The 18,119-nt window shown below is 41.6% G+C and overlaps 1 protein-coding gene across 1 annotated transcript in view; it reads right to left on the reverse strand.

Moving 5' to 3' along the window:
* Nucleotides 1–18,119, reverse strand: part of NUP210L (nucleoporin 210 like) — an 85,219-nt gene that overhangs the window by 7,937 nt on the left and 59,163 nt on the right. The window contains exons 24-34 of the mRNA XM_079899943.1: nt 17,384–17,446; nt 16,838–17,017; nt 16,361–16,441; nt 16,141–16,272; nt 13,012–13,170; nt 11,730–11,821; nt 10,385–10,559; nt 9,321–9,496; nt 8,407–8,624; nt 6,644–6,783; nt 1,221–1,347 (exon numbers count right to left, since the gene is read on the reverse strand). Coding sequence (XP_079756069.1) covers nt 1,221–1,347; nt 6,644–6,783; nt 8,407–8,624; nt 9,321–9,496; nt 10,385–10,559; nt 11,730–11,821; nt 13,012–13,170; nt 16,141–16,272; nt 16,361–16,441; nt 16,838–17,017; nt 17,384–17,446 — 1,543 coding nt within the window. The remainder of the gene's footprint in view (nt 1–1,220; nt 1,348–6,643; nt 6,784–8,406; nt 8,625–9,320; nt 9,497–10,384; nt 10,560–11,729; nt 11,822–13,011; nt 13,171–16,140; nt 16,273–16,360; nt 16,442–16,837; nt 17,018–17,383; nt 17,447–18,119) is intronic.

Genomic DNA, 18,119 nt, shown 5'->3' on the forward strand with positions numbered 1-18,119 from the left:
AATTCCTAACATAGCATTTGGAATCTATTAGAAGCTTCTTGTATTTTAGTTATCTTTCCTCCCCCTTTTTTTTTGACAGTAAATCATGGTCCAATACAGAATGAAAAAAGAAAAGCACAAGGCAAATTTGCTGAGTGAATAACATTTCAGATATCATCTAGTCCAACAATTCTCAAGTCTTGGGAAGCTTTAAAAGAATTGTATCTTGGACTTCCCTGGTGGTGCAGTGGTTAAGAATCCACCTGCCAATGCAGGGGACACGGGTTCGAGCCCTGGTCCGGGAAGATCCCACATGCTGCGGAGCAACTAAGCCTTTGCGCCACAACTACTGAAGCCTGTGTGCTCCAGGGCCCGCATGCTGCAGCTACTGAAGCCCGTGCGCCTAGAGCCTGTGCTCTGCAACAAGAGAAGCCACTGCAACGAGAAGCCCGTGCACTGCAATGAAGAGTAGACCCCGCTCACCACCACTAGAGAAAGCCCATGCGCAGCAACAAAGACCCAATGCAACCAAAAAAAAAAAAAAAAATTGTATCCTAGGCTCTATCCCAAATTTATTAAATCTGGATGGAGCCTAAGAATCTATTTTTTAAAAATTTCTTTGGATAACCTTAAAAATCAGCCATGTTTGGAAATCCTTGGTCTAGGCTACCTCCTGATCTCAGGGTTATAACTAAAAAGACAACAGTGACTAGGTTGAGCCTATTTCAAAACCTTAATCCAGTCATAATTTCTGAGGTCTCATAGCGCTCAATGATTTTTTTTTTTTTTTTAATCATTTGGCTGCGTCGGGTCTTGGTTGTGGCATGTGGGATCTTTCCTTGCAGCTCGCGGGCTCTTCCTTACAGCACACGGGCTTCTCCCTAGTTATGGCGTGCGGGTTTTTCTCTAGCTGTGGCGCGCGGGCCTCAGAGCATGCGGGCTCCAGAGCGCGTGGGCTCTGTAGTTTGCAGCATGCAGGCTCTCTTGTTGAGGCGCAAGGGCTCAGTAGTTGTGGCTCACGGGCTTAGTTGTTCCCCAGCCAGGGATCAAACCCGCGTCCCCTGCATTGGAAGGCAGATTCTTTACCACTGGACCACCGTGGAAGTCCCTCAGTGACTTCTTTGTAAAAGTAGAATCAATTTTGAAATGAAAGAAAACTTGTATTGCTAATTCAAAGGGGCAAATGAGGGAGAATGGGAAAGGTGGGAATAATCACCCAGAACTATAAAGAGATTGCTGACCTTTAAGATTGACACCATTTCCGCCAGTGGTGATGAAGAGCTTGAACACAGTTGAATTGAGGGTATTGGTGAGATAAGTCTTAAGGTCATAAGTGAGTGTTAATCTTGATGATGCATGGATCACCACCTGTCAGCAAACCAAAGGAAAATTGGTACCTAAGTTATTAGAGAATCTGGTTCCCTTCTTCTCCATCCCTCATAACTTATTTAGCTGAAAGCAGTTTCACACAAGAGCAAATTGCCCTTCTAGTGATCACATATTTGAGAACCACAAAATTTGTTTACTTTTGAGAAGAAAATAACATTTTTTTCTAAAAGGAGGTCTTTGTGCATTATTCCTTCTGACATATATTCCCTTTGTATGATTCCCTATTAGATGTCTTTGAAGACAGTTGCAATTTCCTTTAGAAAGTTTTCTTTTTCTCTCTTTAGTTGCATGTAATCTCAACTTTTCTGAAACCTCAAAGTATTGTTTCTCTCAAAATACTTGTAATGTTCTGCCTTATATTGTAGGTATTTTTATACTTGTTAAAATCCCTCCCATTAGATTCTATGTTTCAACTTAGAACCCTAACATATCTTTGTACATCCTGTATTGTGCCTTGAATATAAGGCAAGTGCTTAATGATTAGATTGAGAGAAGATGGTGATAATGGTGGCCCTTCCCCCCAAATACCTTCAACTTATTGGTTTATTTATTTATTTTTGGATTCTAACTCCTTTGGGTATCCTTGCCCTCTTTGTTTTTTTTGGCTGTGGCACACAGCATGCAGGATCTTACTTCTTAGTTCCCCAACCAGGGATCAAACCCATGCCCCCTGCAGTGGAAGCGCAGAGTCCTAACCACTGCACCACCAGGGGATTCCTCCCAAATTCTTTCAATTTAAATGCAGTGTACTGTCCAGTCTCCTCAGTACTACCATAGTTTTTTATTTTTTCATATATTCAAGGACCTTAAAACTGTAATAGGGAAGAACCTTTTGTATTCTACTACAAGTTAATCACTAAAGGGATGTTGCCTACAAGCTTAAATTATACATAAAGGCCCATCTCTGGGAACCCTGCTTCCCAGGAAATGAGCATTAAGCTAAAATACCTTTGTTTAGCTCACAGGAAACATCTTGACCAGGTCCACCTGTGAGCGACTGCAGGGATGAAAAAATGAACACGTCCCCCCGCTGGAGGCTGATGGGAACCAGGAAGTGTTTGACTTTGCCCCCCCCCCCCTTTGAGTATGGATATGGAACCTGAATTCTAACTCAGGCAACATGGTTCTTTGGGGCAGGAGCCCACCACCTTCTCAATTTGCTAGCTTTCCAAATAAAGTCGTTATTCCTTGCCCCCCGCAACAACTTGCCTCTCAATTACTGGCTTGTTGTGCAGCGAGCAGTACAAGCTTAGACTCGGTAACTAAATCAAGTTAGTTATGTTAAGAGCTCAGTGAGGAAAGGAGTTTTGTCTTTTTCTCTTTGTATTTCCAGAGCCTAGCATAATCACTGACATGTAACAGGCCTCAGTGATTGTCTACCAGTTAGTGAATAATTAAATGAGCATTTTTACGAAGTACACCAACTGAAATATGACCTTTTGACTTATCTGTAGCCTCTGACATCATAGCGCATTCTCTCCCTTGCCTTTGTGACACCTTTCTCCTTGCTTTTCTAGCGCCTAGAACCTTCTCAGCCCCTTTTTCTAGTTGTCTTCTCATGCTGCCTTTCTCCTCAACCCTCTTATCTGCTCATGATACAAGTTCTCTTTGAATGTTATCCAATTTTTCCCTCTCTACCCTTAAAACTTACTCTGAAGCCACCCTGATTTATTCATTGGTCTTCAAACACAACATATACTTTTTATTTGCCTTTGTACATATATGCCTTCTCCGTTTCTTTTCCGCCAAATTCCTAATCCCAGGATTCAGTTTAAATGTCATTTGTGGAAAATTTAGCCTTAATGTCTAGGCAGAATTAGTGACTTTCTTCTGTATTTATTCTAAGAGCATTTCTGACGTGATCATTTATGTTATCATGCCATCTATATGTAATTATTTATGTTACGACTAGAGCTCTATAAAAGAAGGTACCAGATACCATGTGGGCACTTATTGGGCAATTTACTCATTTATAAAATTGGGATAATACTTTGCAGGGTTGAGAAGATTAAAAATGGTAGTTGTACTGTATATAAAATGAAAAATGAGGGGCTTCCCTGGTGGCGCAGTGGTTGAGAGTCTGCCTGCCGATGCAGGGGACGCGGGTTCGTGCCCCGGTCCGGGAGGATCCCACATGCCGTGCGTGGAGCGGCTGGGCCCGTGAGCCATGGCCGCTGAGGCTGCGCGTCCGGAGCTTGTGCACCGCAACGGGAGGGGCCACAGCAGTGAGAGGCCCGCGTACCGCAAAAAAAAAAAAAAAAAAAAAAAAAAATGAAAAATGAAAAACAATAGATGCAGAGTGCCAAGCCCATAGTAGATGCTCAAAAAATAATAGCTATTAAGAGGAATGAAAAGAGGAACAAACAAATTCTTTGGGCACAGAGGAAGGAGATGTTACATATATTTAAGGGGGAAATAGGAAAGGCTTTATAAAGCTTACCTATTCACTTGTTCACCCATCTCACCTACTCAAGGGTATCACTTAAGCAATTCTCCCTACTCCTACATCAAATTTTCCTTTTCTACTGAATCATTTCCTAAGCCATTATTTCTCCCATTTTAAAAAACAATCAACAAAACAAACTCGACTCCAGTTCCTTGAAGAGGACTGTCTCCAAGTCCTCGTTTTCAATTCTCCAATCAAACTTCCAGTCCCTTTATTCCACTGAAGCTACTCCTCAAAGTCACCAGCCTCCATATTGCAAAAAACCATCAGTCATTTCTCAGTTTTCATATTTGACCCATCAATAGCTTTCATGTGGTTGATCTCCCCCTCCCTCCTTGAAATACCTTCTTCACTTGGCTTCCCCGACACCAGGATTCCCGGGTTTTCCTCCCATTGCCCATTCTTTCTTTTTTTTTTAATAAATTTTTTCTTTTCTTTAATTTTTCTTTATCTTTTTTTGGCTGCATTGGGTCTTCATTGCTGCATGCAGGCTTTCTCTAGCTACGGAGAGCGGGGGCTACTCTTTGTTGCAGTGCGCAGGCTTCTCATCGCGATGGCTTCTCTTGTTGCGGAGCACAGGCTCTAGGAGCACAGGCTTCAGTAGTTGTGGTGTACGGGCTTTGTTGCTCTGCAGCATGTGGGATCTTCCCAAACCAGGTATCAAACCCATGTCCCCTACATTGGCAGGCGGATTCTTAACCACAGCGCCACCAGGGAAGTCCCATCCCCTGGTCATTCTATAAATCTTATAAATTCCTATAAATTTCTTTTGTTCCTGTTCTTCTTTCAGAGCTCTCAATATTGGAGTGTCCCCAGAACTTAGTCCTTGGACCTCTTCTCTATTTACACTCATTCTCTTGATGATCTTATGGCTTTTTTTTTTTTTGGCTGTGTTGGGTCTTTCTTGCTGTACGTGGGCTTTCTCTAGTTGTGGCAAGTGGGGGCTACTCTTCGTTGCGGTGCATGGGCTTCTCATTGCAGGGGCTTCTCTTGTAGAGCACAGGCTCTAGGCACACGGGCTTCAGTAGTTGCAGCATGTGGGCTCAGTAGTTGTGGCACTCAGGCCCTAGAGCTTGTGGTCTTCCGTAGTTGTGGCGTGTGGGCTCAGTAGTTGCAGCACACAGGCTTCCATTGCAGTGGCTTCTCTTGTTGCAGAACACGGGCTCTAGGCGCACAGGCTTCAGTAGTTGTGGCACGCAGGCTCAGTAGTTGTGGCTTGCAGGCTCTAGAGCGCAGGCTCAGTAGTTGTGGTGCATGGGCTTAGTTGCTTCTCAGCATGTGGGATCTTCCCGGACCAGGGCTCAAACCCGTGTCGCCTGCATTGGCAGGTGGATTCTTAACCACTGCACCACCAGGGGAGTCCGATCTTATGGCTTTAAATATCTATGCCAATGACTCTCAGACTTTTCTACCTAGCTACCTCAAAACATCCATTTGACATCTAATAGACATCCAACTTTACATGTCCAAAACTGATCTTCTCTCCAAAACTGTTCCACCTACAGTCTTACGCATTTCAGTTGATGGTAATTCTGTCCTTTTAGTTGTTCAATCAAAAATCTTAAGTCATTCTTGATTCTTTCACACTCTACATATAGTAATCTATTGGGAAATTGTATCAACTATACCTATAAAATATATTTAGAATCTGATCAACTTTTTACCACCTCCTCTATTATCACCCTGATCCATCATCATACTCAGCTGCATTACTGCAATTATAGCCTCCCAACTTGTCTCTCAGCTCCTACTCTTTTTTGTTTCTTGGCTGCGTTGGGTCTTTGTTGCTGCGTGTGGGCTTTCTTTAGTTGTGGCGAGCTGGGGCTACTCTTCATTGCGGTGCACAGGCTTCTCATTTTGGTGGCTTCTCTTGTTGCGGAGCACAGGCTCTAGGCGCACAGGCTTCAGTAGTTGTGGCTCGCGGGCTCTGGAGCGCAGGCTCAGTAGTTGTGGCACACGGGCTTAGTTGCTCTGCAGCATGTGGGATCTTCCCAGGCCAGAGATCGAACCCATTTCTCCTGCATTGGCAGGCGGATTCTTAACCACTGAGCCACCAGGGTAGCCCTCAGCTCCTGCTCTTGCTCCTACAGTTTAGTACCAACCAGTAGCCATGGTGAGATATATATATATATATATATATATATATATATATATATATGTTTAAATTAATTAATTTTTGGCTGTGTTGGGTCTTTATTGCTGCGCGTGGGCTTTCTCTTCCTCTTCATTATGGTGCGCGGGCTTCTCATTGCGGTGGCTTCTCTTTGTTGTGGAGCACGGGCTCTAGGCATGCAGGCTTCAGTAGTTGCAGCATGCGGGCTCAGTAGTTGTGGCTGGCGGGCTCTAGAGCGCAGGATCAGTAGTTGTGGTGCATGGGCTTAGTTGCTCCATGGCATGTGGGATCTTCCCGGACCAGGGCTCAAACCCGTGTCCCCTGCATTGGCAGGAGGATTCTTAACCACTGTGCCACCAGGGACGCCCTCATGGTGATATTTTAAATTATAAATCAGACTAGTCATTCTTTTGGTTAAGAACCTTAATCACGATTTACCTTTATGTTCCAGTAAAGTTTGTTGGCTGGCTTTATATCTGATATCTGAGTGTATTTCTTTTCATAGGATGTGCTCTCTATATGCATATTCCCATATATTGAAATAGTTACTCTAGACTCTTCAACTCTTTTTTTTTTGGCCACGTCACATGGCTTGCAGGATCTTAGTTCACTGACCAGGGATTGAACCCAGGCCACGGCTGTGAAAGCCTGGAATCCTAACCACTAAGCCACCAGGGAACTGCCATGAACCCTTCAACTCATAACATTAGGTTTACCTCTCGATATGTTTTCACTAGTCCTGGAATGTCATGAAAAATTGTTGCTATTCCTGGACTCCTGGCCACTCCTACCCCAGTGACAATGTCTGTTTGTAGAATATTGTCATTAGCGGAAATCATCCACATCCCGGGTTCACCTAGGAAAAAACAAGAGAAAGCACTTGGCTGCAACCTTTGATATGATATAAATTGGTCACTCTAACCTTACTCAGAATCCAAGTCAGTAGACCATTCAAGCATACATATCCCTTCCCAGGGATATGTTGTTTTTTTTCTTTAAAAAAAAATTTTTTTTTGACCACGTCACGTGGCACGTGGGATCTTAATTCCCCGACCAGGGATCGAGCCCAGGCCCCCTGCATTGGAAGCTCAGGGTCTTAACCACTGGACCGCCAGGGAAGTCCCTAACGTTGTTTTCTTAATGTCGGGTTCCCCTTCGTATGTCATGCCAGCAAAATAAAACAGGAACTGCTGACCTTCACAATCACAAAAGAAGCTACTTAGTTGGAGAATGTAACTGTTCTCCTTAGGAAAAAGAAAAATGCTTTTTACACATAGGAATAACACTCTGATTAAACTTTGTATAGACCCTGCTAAGGATGAATCTGCTTTGACCTACTGATTGATATCAGCAGGAAGACTGCAAGCAAGTGTCAACTGGCAGAAGAGAGGATTCGTTTACTTAGGTTTAAGTCCCAAGGTGGCAGAGGAATGTCAAATATTAGATTAGATTACTGATCCTGGCATGTGGCCCTTCTGCTTCCTCATCCAAAGTGGTATGGATTTGAGATGCCCAAAAAATTCCAGAATGGAAGACAGAGGGACAGTCCTGACAGAACCTAGGAAAAGGGAGTAAAAAAAGCCTCTGCTTCACTGACAAAAGATTAACAATCATGGTATTGTAAGCACAGTTAGCTCACTGGCCATGGATTACATGTTAGTAAGTAGTGGTTACTTACAAGTCAACTTTTACAGGACTGGAGGATTTGACCTAGGCTGAATAGAGTTTGCTTTGTATCAAGTCCAAAATATACAGTTAATGTCCGGTATTACATCACTTTACCCAGACATATGTATCCATAGTTCCCCAAAGAGGACGCAAAGCCCAAGCCACATACCACCCCAGCCAGCCTTACTTGGATGGATTATTTGGTTGCATATACCCAGTCAGTATATACCATTTTGGGATATGCTACCTGGAAGCCTAAAGATATAACACACATTTCCTAACCCAAGACTGATTTTCTGTAACTCAGTAGTACTTCTTAGAACAGAAATGCTTTGCTGATCAAGAGTATAGTGTAGCCTGGTACAAGGCCAAACCTTCTTACAGTGATGGTATATGTAGAAGTTAGGCCTTCAGATGTGCCTCACAAAACAGTGTACACACAATTGGTTCTTAGAACTAAAGCCTTATTGCCCTTTCCTTTTATTTCATCCTTTCCTGATATTCAACTTAGCAGTTACCCTCCTTCAGAAGCCGGGAATGGAGGAGAAGGCACAGTACTCTACACTGCCTATATATTCAGTAGACACTTGGTAAATATTACTGGCTGACCTCTAATTGGCTGGCTATGGAGAGAAATGGGCACTAAACTGAGAATTATAAGTTAACATGAAAAATAAAACACACAAAAGTATTTTCTTTCTCAGAGAGCCCCTTAGATTTTAGATAATTTGGAAAAAAAAAAATCATCTAAGGGATGAGTTGCTTTCTAATCCTGTCAGTTGTGAGGTTGAGACAGGGAAGGTATCCAAACCATTCTGGTTGAGGAGGTGAGTACTGAAGCAGATGACATCTCCGACAAAGGTAAGCTTGGTGTCTGGCTCGATGGCGTGCTCTACAGAAACAGGAATATAATCTGCCATGCCGGGATGTCTCTGGTCCCAGAGCCTCACAAGTGTCACCCCTCTGTTCACAGCCTGAGCCATGTAAGTATAGTTCCTATTCCCTGGTCCAATAAGCAGCAGGTCATCTCTGAAAGCAGACATGAAAGGTAGAAATCTCTGAAAAGAGTCAATAGTTAGGAAACAGTTCTGGAGGCAGACCCTATCACAACATTTTATATTCAATAGCTCAAAAGTTCAGATGGAGTTCTACAATGGAGAGTAAGCAACTAGGGCCAGGGATCAGATCTACTACATTTATATATATAGTGCCCAGCTAGGCTTTTTTAAATCATTATTAATTAATTAATTAATTAATATGGCTGTGCCCGGTCTTAGTTGCAGCACGTGGGATATTTGCTGTGGCATGTGGGATCTAGTTCCCTGACCAGGGATCGAACCTGTGCCCCCTTTATTGGGAGCACAGTGTCTTAACTGGACCACCAGGGAAGTCCCTAGGCTTTTTTTTTTTAATTAAAAAAAATTGTTTTTTCAGTATGGCTTCTTTTTTTTTTTTTTTTTTTTTTTTTAATATGGCTTTTTGATAATACTCCAATTGGCTCCCTACAGGAGCTTTGTATGAACTAGGACTTGTCAAATTCAAAACATACTGAAGTTTTTCTTCATTGAACAACTAATTCTGTTTTTTTCCCATCTTAATGAAAGAAAGAAAGATCAGATTCCAACTGCAGGATATGAGAGGAATTTACTGGAGCTTTTAGATAATACCAGGTTAATCAATAAGATGTCTACCACAATGTCAACACCATTCCTTTGCCTTCCATACCTGTTCAAAGCCAGATAAAGCTGGGTATTGTGTGTGTGGAATTTCTCTCCAACGCTATTGTAAAACTGAACAGTGAAGGTGAGAGACATGCCCAAGGGAAAGGCTGATAGGGTCCTTCCTTGAGCTGTGTATAGCTTGGGGTGGCTGCTCATTCGCAGGTATGTCACTGGTGCTACCTGTGGGAGACAAAACCTACTAGTACAGAGAAGGATGCATTGGAGAGGCGCTGAGACCATATTCTGAGACTTATAATCAATGATAAAAATGGTGTTCCTCTTTTGTAGGAAATAGTTAGCTCTTGATTTCAGATGACAGAGTGAAAAAGAAATATGACAGTACAGGAAATGGCTTTTTAATTACTAAAACAGTGGAAATGTGAAAAGAAGCTGGAGCTTTTTGAGGAAAGGACTGCATTTCTTCTTATTTTGTGCCAAGTGTCAATATTTATTGTTAAATAATTGATCATTTATCAAGAATACTGTAAATTTTGTTTTCACACTGCAAGAGATAAACTGTGATACAGTAAGGGAAGTCCAGGTTTGAATCCTAGCTTTATTATTTCATATCTTCATCTAATCATTCTAGGTTTCATATTTATCATCAGTTTAATAGGGCTAATAATGCCTATCTCATAGGGTTTTTGTGGTAGTTAAAAAAGATAATATACGTAAAAGGAGCAACACAGAAGCTGGAATATACTAGATTTTTAACACAAAAAACATTTTTTTGTTTGTTTTAGACTAACTTACCTCTAAGGTCTCTTCTAATTTAAAAAAAAAATTCTAAAAACAAAGCCTAATTTTGATAGCAATGGTTCTACGCTTCTCCCACACCAACCCTTTTGCCAAATCTGCTCAGAAGACATTCATACCAATTTGAGGCTAATCTCTTTTATAACAAGGACTGTAAAGTCCACTTTAATTTGATGGTTCATGTCAAGATTGTCCTCTTATCTTACAGTTCATTTCTGACTTCCAGAGAAGTTTCTAGTTCTTAAAAAAGGAAATCTGCCTCTTAAGGCCATGGTATTCCTTTTATTTTTTTGAGTAAGTCCCTGAACTCACCTGAACCCCAGTTACAGTTGTTTGGTTGACTCCAAAAGGTTCTATAGAAGTGACTTCCAACACAGCAGTACCTGCAATGGAACCAGCTTTCAGGAGCCCTTCACCGTCCTCCTCAATGACAGATGAATTAGGGAAACACTTGAGAACACGGGAACTCACAAAGGCGGCCCCTACCCTAGGGAATAAACGGAGCAAATGGCATCTCTTGGGGGCTCTGTTTGACAAGAAAGAAAGGAGTAGAGATTGCCAGGATTACTGCTAGCTGTACTCTGAGAAAACTGCTTGCCATTCTCCATGTTGTGTAGTTATTTTTTCCTCAGGTAGAAGTCAGCCTTTGGATTATGCTTATCTCTTTAAAAATTAAATACTATTACATATTTATCATTAAAAAATTATTTGGTTAAAAGAATTGAAAACAGGTACAGTCAGCTTTTCATATCCATCGGTTTTGCATCTGCAGATTCAACCAAGCACGGGCTGAAAATTTCAAAAAGTTCCAAAAAGCAAAATTTGAACTTGCCTTGGACTGGCAGTTATTTACATAACGTTTACATTGTATTAGGTATTATAAGTAATTTAGAAATAGTTTAAAGTATACAGGAGGATGTGCATATATGCAAATATTACACCATTTTTATAGACTGGATTTTTGCATCTGCAGATTTTGGTGGGAGTGCGAGTCCTGGAACCAATCCCTGGTGGATACCAAGGGCCAACTGTATTCAAACAAATACTTGTACGTGAATGTTCATAGCAGCACTATCCACAATAGCTAAAAGGGGAAAACAAACCAAAGTCCACAATAGCTAAAAGGGGAAAACAAACCAAAGTCCACCAACAGATGACTGGGTAAACAATGTGTTACATTCATACAATGGAATATCATTCAGTCATGGAAAGGAATGAAGTACCAATACATGCTACAATGTGGATGAACCTCGAAAACATGTTAACTGCAAGAAGCCGACAGAAAAGGTCACGTATTGTATGATTTCCATTTACATGAAATACACAATATTTAAATTCACAGAGACAGCTGATTAGTTGATTGCTAGGGACTGAGAGAAGGGGAGAATGGTGAGAGACTGCTTAATGGGTATGGGCCTCCTTTGGTGGTAATGAAAATGTTTTGGAACTAGAGGTGATGGTTGTATAATACTGTGTATGTACTAAACGCCAGTGAATTGTACAATTTAATTTTATGTTATATGAATTTCACTTCAACTAAAAAAAATTATTTGTGGGTTAGAAAAATCACCTTAGAAGGCAATGTTTTTTTCCATGTGCAGTGTTTCTCTGAGGGTAAAGTTGGATCCTGGCCTGTCTTCTTCTCCATTCTCCTTACCTGTTGGTATGGAGTTTGAGCTGAGAATTCATGGGCATCAGAATTTGTTCAGGTTGGCACTCTGGGTAGAAAAGTTGGAGTTTTTCAAACACCTAGAATGAGAAAATGATGTTTTCCTCATTTCCGGAAAAGACAAATGATGACCTTTACTCACAAATGGACAACTACAAATCAAGTCTGCCCAATTTCAATTTAGCCCAATGTCCCACAGTTCTGCTTTCCAAAATGAGCCAGGCATTTAAAACGTATTTAGGTAGTGTAGAATATATAACCTAATATTAGCGTTGCTTCTGACTACAAGGGACTGGGCATAGTTTACACTTACCACATCCCCTACATTACTTAGATATTAGGTATGAAATAATTTTGAAATTTCTAATTTTTTTAAATAAATTTATTTATCTTATTTATATTTGGCTGTGTTGGGTCTTTGTTGCTGTGTGCAGGCTTTCTCTACTTGTGGCTCGTGGGCTCTAGCGCGCAGGCTCAGCAGTTGTGGCGCACGGGCTCAGCTGCTCCGCGGCATGTGGGATCCTCCCGGACCAGGGCTCGAACCTGTGCCCCCTGCATTGGCAGGCGGATTCTTAACCACTGCACCACAAGGGAAGTCCCATTGAAATTTCTAATTTTAGTTCTAATAACCTGAAAAGAGATTTGAGAATGAAGAACCTGTAGTATTTAATTAGCAAGGGCACTATTCTGGTCTTCTGCCTTCTGGTAAAGTGCTTTTTCCTCTACCCCTCACTGAATCAGGGAACCAAAGCCAAAATAAAGGAAAGAAAAAAAAATTAGTCCCAAATTCAGAGGTAGAGAAACTTATTTGCCCCACACAAAAAACAGTTTTTCTTTGAGTTCTAAAAACAATAGGGCCATGTAGCTTTCAGCTTGAGAACATCTGTAGAAACTATTTGTACTCTCATACCTTACCAGAAGTTAGGATAGGATTTCATTCTACCTGTGAGTATAGCTAAGTGGACTGTATCATAATATCTGTGTTAGGCAGAACAAATCAGAAATTAATTCCTCTTTAGTTATTATGTGTTCATATACTGTATTCTCTGCGTTGGGAGTTGAGGGGAGTGCATGTGCTGTAGTTTCTAATGTCAGTGCTCATAGAAGCAATTAGCAGGAATAACAAAGATCTAGAAACCATAAGCCTATTCCAGAGATCCCTTTAGCAATTTCTCTATCTCTATACAGACTAAGCTCTTCATGGATGGTAAGAGAATATAACTTTCTTCTCCTTGATATACAGAAACAAGATATAGCTTTGGGACCTTACCAGGATCTGAACTTCATCAGACAGTTCCAACAAATTCCCCTCAAACTGCCCAGAGGAACTGTTCATACAGCGGACAGTGACTTTGATACTGGTCCGACCAGCTGCTTTTGTGTGGACAACCATGGCAAAGTTATTCTCTGCTGGGAGTTGTAGAAAAACCTAGACCGTAAAGGGAAGGATTAAGAAATATTCATGAATAAACACTGTGCCCTTCCCTCTTTGTTGAAAATAGCTATCTAGAAAAATTAGAGTTCCAGGCTTATCTTCCCTTCCCTTCCCTTCCCTTCCCTTCCCTTCCCTTCCCTTCCCTCCCCTCCCCTCCCCTCCCCTCCCCTCCCCTCCCCTTCCTTCCTCCTTTCCTTCCCTCCCTCCTTCCTCCCTCCCTTCTTTCTTTCTCTCTCTTCCTTCCTTCCTTCCTTCCTTCCTTCCTTCCTTTCTCTGCACCTTGAGGCTTGTGGGATCTTAGTTCGCCAACCAGGGATTGAACCCGAGCCCCTGCAGTGAAAGTGCCAAGTCCTAACCACTGGATCACCAGAGAATTCCCCCAGGGTTTATTTTCATATTCCCAGAAACATAGTCACCCCTAAAGTAAACTTCTGTGTTCAGTGCTCAACTAATTCTGGAAAGACTCCTATGCAAGAATTCTTATCTTGCAAGAAGTCAATTCATTGATAGGAGAAGAATGGAAATGAAGGAAGGGGTATCCTCAGTAGGTTGAAACAGTAGAACTTGAGATGAGAGAAGTGAGGTAATCTACTCCTGGAGTTCAGAGTGGTAGCAAGGAAGGAAGAGGACAAGAAAGGGAAGCTGTTGTTTTAGGATTGTGTTAAACTAGCTGACCATTTCCTCACTTGCTTCACTCACCATTCTAGTCTAGATTGGATAAGGATTAGGCCTTGACAGATTTCTGGTAAGAGGGAAGGGAGGGCCAACACCAAGGCAAATGTTATTTATTTGTTTGTTTATTTATCAGGTCTTAGTTGTGGCAGGCGGGCTCCTTAGTTGCGGCTCGCCAGTTCCTTAGTTATGGCACGCGAACTCTTAGTTGCAGCATGCATGTGGGATCTAGTTACTGGACCAGGGATCAAACCCAGGCCCCCTGCATTGGGAGCGCGGAGTCTTAAGCACTGTGCCACCAGGGAAGTCCCCTAAGGCAAATATTGAAGTAGGCACTTGCCTACCTTTTTGGCACTCATTTTACGTTCTATCTCCTCTGCATTTTTGCTGTCTGGAGCGCTCAAGACCTTCCTTCACTCTCTTGACTCATACAGAGTTCCAAGTTCCAAATTCACCTTTCCCTCCTCCCCTACATAAAAATTCCCATCTCCTTTGTGCAGATTTCAATCAATTGTCTGGAAGCAAGTCTTATGCTAAAGAATGAGTGGTTTATAATTGTTTAATCCAAGTGAATTTCTAAATGATGACACCACAGTGCATGAAGTCTACCTTGTAGGGCATTAGAGACCTTTCTATTGAGGTCCAAGGCAGGGGAAGAAAATCTTTGTATGGCTCTCAATCATTTCTTCCGTTAGAGTGATTATTTAGATAAGAAAATTAGAGGAAGGGAGAAGTAGAATAGATGCTAAGACCTAGGCCATCCCCTCCTTTCACACAATTCCTATTTGCTATTCAAGAAAAAAAGCCAAATCCTTCTGCAGAACTCTACCAAACTAAGTACAGTTCTATCTCTCCTCAGTTCCAAGTATAACCAGGCTCTGTGCAGTCCATGACAGATAGAAGACTCAACCACTAGAGTTTCCCTAGAAGACTCAACCACTAGAGTTTCCCTAGATTACAGATCTAGGATATTTTAAGAAAATTGGAAATTTTAAATTTTTTCCAGACTTTTCTTTTTAGCTGGCTCCAGAAATGACCTAATTCTAGCTTCTGTAACCACTCTGATCTCTCTCAAGGTCTAATTCTTTGTTTTTGTGGGCACTGAGTTGTGACCAACTGGGTACCTTGGCTCCAGGTTCCTTCTTCCTAAGGTAAAGCTCAGACCTAAGTGGCTGCCACTGATCCTGGACCATCTTGGGTGGGTTCCATTAAACTGATGATCAGGTAACAACGTTGTGAAGTAGGTAAAGTTTGTAGCATCCACCTTTTTTTTTTTTTCTTTTTCAGGTTTCAGAGTAAGGTTTAGTGCTATATGTATTAAAACATCAAAGCTATTTTAAAAAACATAAAGACTCATGTTGCAGTGTGGATTTCCTCAATAGCCATCCTGAGGGCTTTGGCCATTCCAGATGCAGCAGGTGAATTGGGAGGAGCTGGTACCACCAAAGGGAACCGTGGAGGAGTTTAATTAATTGTCCTTCTTAAATTTGCCATTGATATAAGGTCCAGAATCAGCTGCCAGTTGGTGGCCCACAACAGCCCCATGACACCCATGGCACCCTTCATGCTCAAGGTAGGATTCCAGTTCTTCCCCAGCTCCTAGTAGTGTGGGCCCAGGAGTGTGCTCAGCAACCATCTTTCTTTTTTTTTTTTTTTTTTTTTGCGGTATGCGGGCCTCTCACTGCTGTGGCCTTTCCCGTTGCGGAGCACAGGTTCTGGACGCGCAGGCTCAGCGGCCATGGCTCACGGGCCCAGCCACTCCGCGGCATGTGGGATCTTCCAGACCAGGGCACGAACCCGTGTCCCCTGTGTCGGCAGGCGGACTCTCAACCACTGCGCCACCAGGGAAGCCCACAACCACCTTTCTTAATGTCAACTGCCCATCATGCACTACAAACATGATTATTAATATAATTGTGTCTGAACATGTTGAAAGATTATATATTTAAACTTTATGTATAAATACTTTATATTCATAATGTGTTATTCATGTAACACAGTATCTGCTCACAAATACAACATTATACAACAACAAATACATCAAAGGAAGCATTGCTTTGTTGAGAGCTCTTTACAGCAAAGTATGTTAAACATCATATAGTATTATCTGAATACTCAAATTTGGTTTCTTCATATGATTTTCAGGTTTCCAGCATTCACAGAACAATTGGAAAAAGAGTAAGTAATAATATTGTGTAGTCTAGAAGTGAGTTAGTCTAAAACTTATGATGAAATAAAGTAAATTTAGTATCAAGATCCCTAAGGTAATATAATAAACAGATAAGTTTATACCTCTGAATGCCTGGGCACTAGATCCAATACGTCCCTTTTGCTCATGGACCAATGGAATGTGAGCCCAGGGTTGGCATTGCTGAAGGAGAAAGGGGTCTGGGTACTGGTCACTCCCATGACATAAACTGGCATCTGAAAATGAAGAGTGGTTTTGTGCTATACATCCTGTCCAGCTGGCATTATCAAAGTAATGAACCTGGAACAGAGCCATCCTACTGACCTCAGTAGCTGTGATGAGTCGAGTTGCAGCTGCAAGGATCCTAACAGCCCTTAGCTGCACAACTTCAATCTGCACTTCATCCTGCTCAACAGGGTGGAGAGCAAGCTTAGGCTAAGAGGGAGTGTCTGTGGGGTGGACGCTTATGATAACTAGTTTGTTTGTTGTTGTTTGGGGCATTCAACAACAACAACAAACATGCCATAGATATAGGTTTTTTGTTTGTTTTTGTTTGTTTTGTATTTGTTCTTGAAACAATTCCTTAAGTATAGGGACTATGTCTTATAACAATGCCAAGTACTCTGTGGGTTTTTCACTGAAGATTATATATTTCCCATGCCTGGTTAAGAGAATACCAAATGAGGGGACTGAAAAGACTTCCCTGGGCTGTTGACACCCTCCCCATCACTATTTCTTCCTCTACCTCCCAGTGATTCCCAGATGGAGGAGTAGAAGCAGAGCAGAACAAAGAACCAATACCTGGGAAAACACAATGACTTTTCCAGTATCTTCATTTACTGTCTGGATGGTGCCATGGACCACAGCTCTGCCAACTACCTTCCCTGTAACTTGGCCCCTCCTATTAACAACAGCCACGGTCTGATTACTGATGGAGAAGTGAATGATAGATTGAGGCTGAGGGCCACCTTCAGACATTACCTGGAATGTAAACACACCAGTGAATGCCTGGACCTTGGGGACAAGTCACATCTCCTTTCCCAACCTTTTGTCCAAGTAACTCGACTTTTTCATCTTCCCCCACTTTCCAACCAGCATATGCCACATCACCTCAAATGCACATGAGATGGAAGTGCTATAAATGATCCATGGGATTCCAAGAAGTAGTTCATACCATGTTTCTCATAGAACAAAGAAAATACTAATTTTCTTCTTTATCAAATCCTGTTGTACTTGGCTGAGAGTAGACAAGGGAAGGTCAACAGGAAGAGGTGTATGTGTATGTGTGTGTTGGGGTGGAGCAGAGGTGGGATGGGGAGAAAGCCTCATTTCTGGCTTTTGGATCACCTGCATCATATTAGTTGGAATCAGTGTCATTTTCTCTGGAACAAGTCTGAATGGAGGAAACACCTTGAAGGAGAAAACCAAAAGGACAACAGTGATTAACTACAGTCAGGTTCATAGTAAATGATCACGTAGCTTATTCTAAGGAAAAAAATCCTAATTATGTACAATGAAGTTATATACAAAAATGTATTTTATTTATAAATGCAAATTTTATTTATAATAGCAAAAAATTATAAATTACTTAAGTGAGAATGATTAAATAAGTTATTACGTATCCACTCACTGTAATAAAAGTGGTCATTAAGATTATATTTACACAATGAGATATCATCTCACACCAGCCAGAATGGCCATCATCAAAAAATCTAGAAACAATAAATGCTAGAGAGGGTGTGGAGAAGAGGGAACACTCTTGCACTGCTGGTGGGAATGTGAATTGGTACAGCCACTATGCAGAACAGTATGGAGGTTCCTTAAAAAACTACAAATAGAACTACCATATGACCCAGCAATCGCACTACTGGGCATATACCCTGAGAAAACCGTAATTCAAAAAGAGTCATGTACCAAAATGTTCATTGCAGCTCTATTTACAATAGCCTGGAGATGGAAACAACCTAAGTGTCCATCATCGGATGAATGGATAAAGAAGATGTGGCACATATATACAATGGAATATTACTCAGCCATAAAAAGAAACGAAATTGAGCTATTTGTAATGAGGTGGATCGACCTA

The sequence above is a fragment of the Stenella coeruleoalba genome (genome assembly GCF_951394435.1).
Source record: "Stenella coeruleoalba genome assembly, chromosome: 1".
NCBI lineage: Eukaryota > Metazoa > Chordata > Mammalia > Artiodactyla > Delphinidae > Stenella > Stenella coeruleoalba.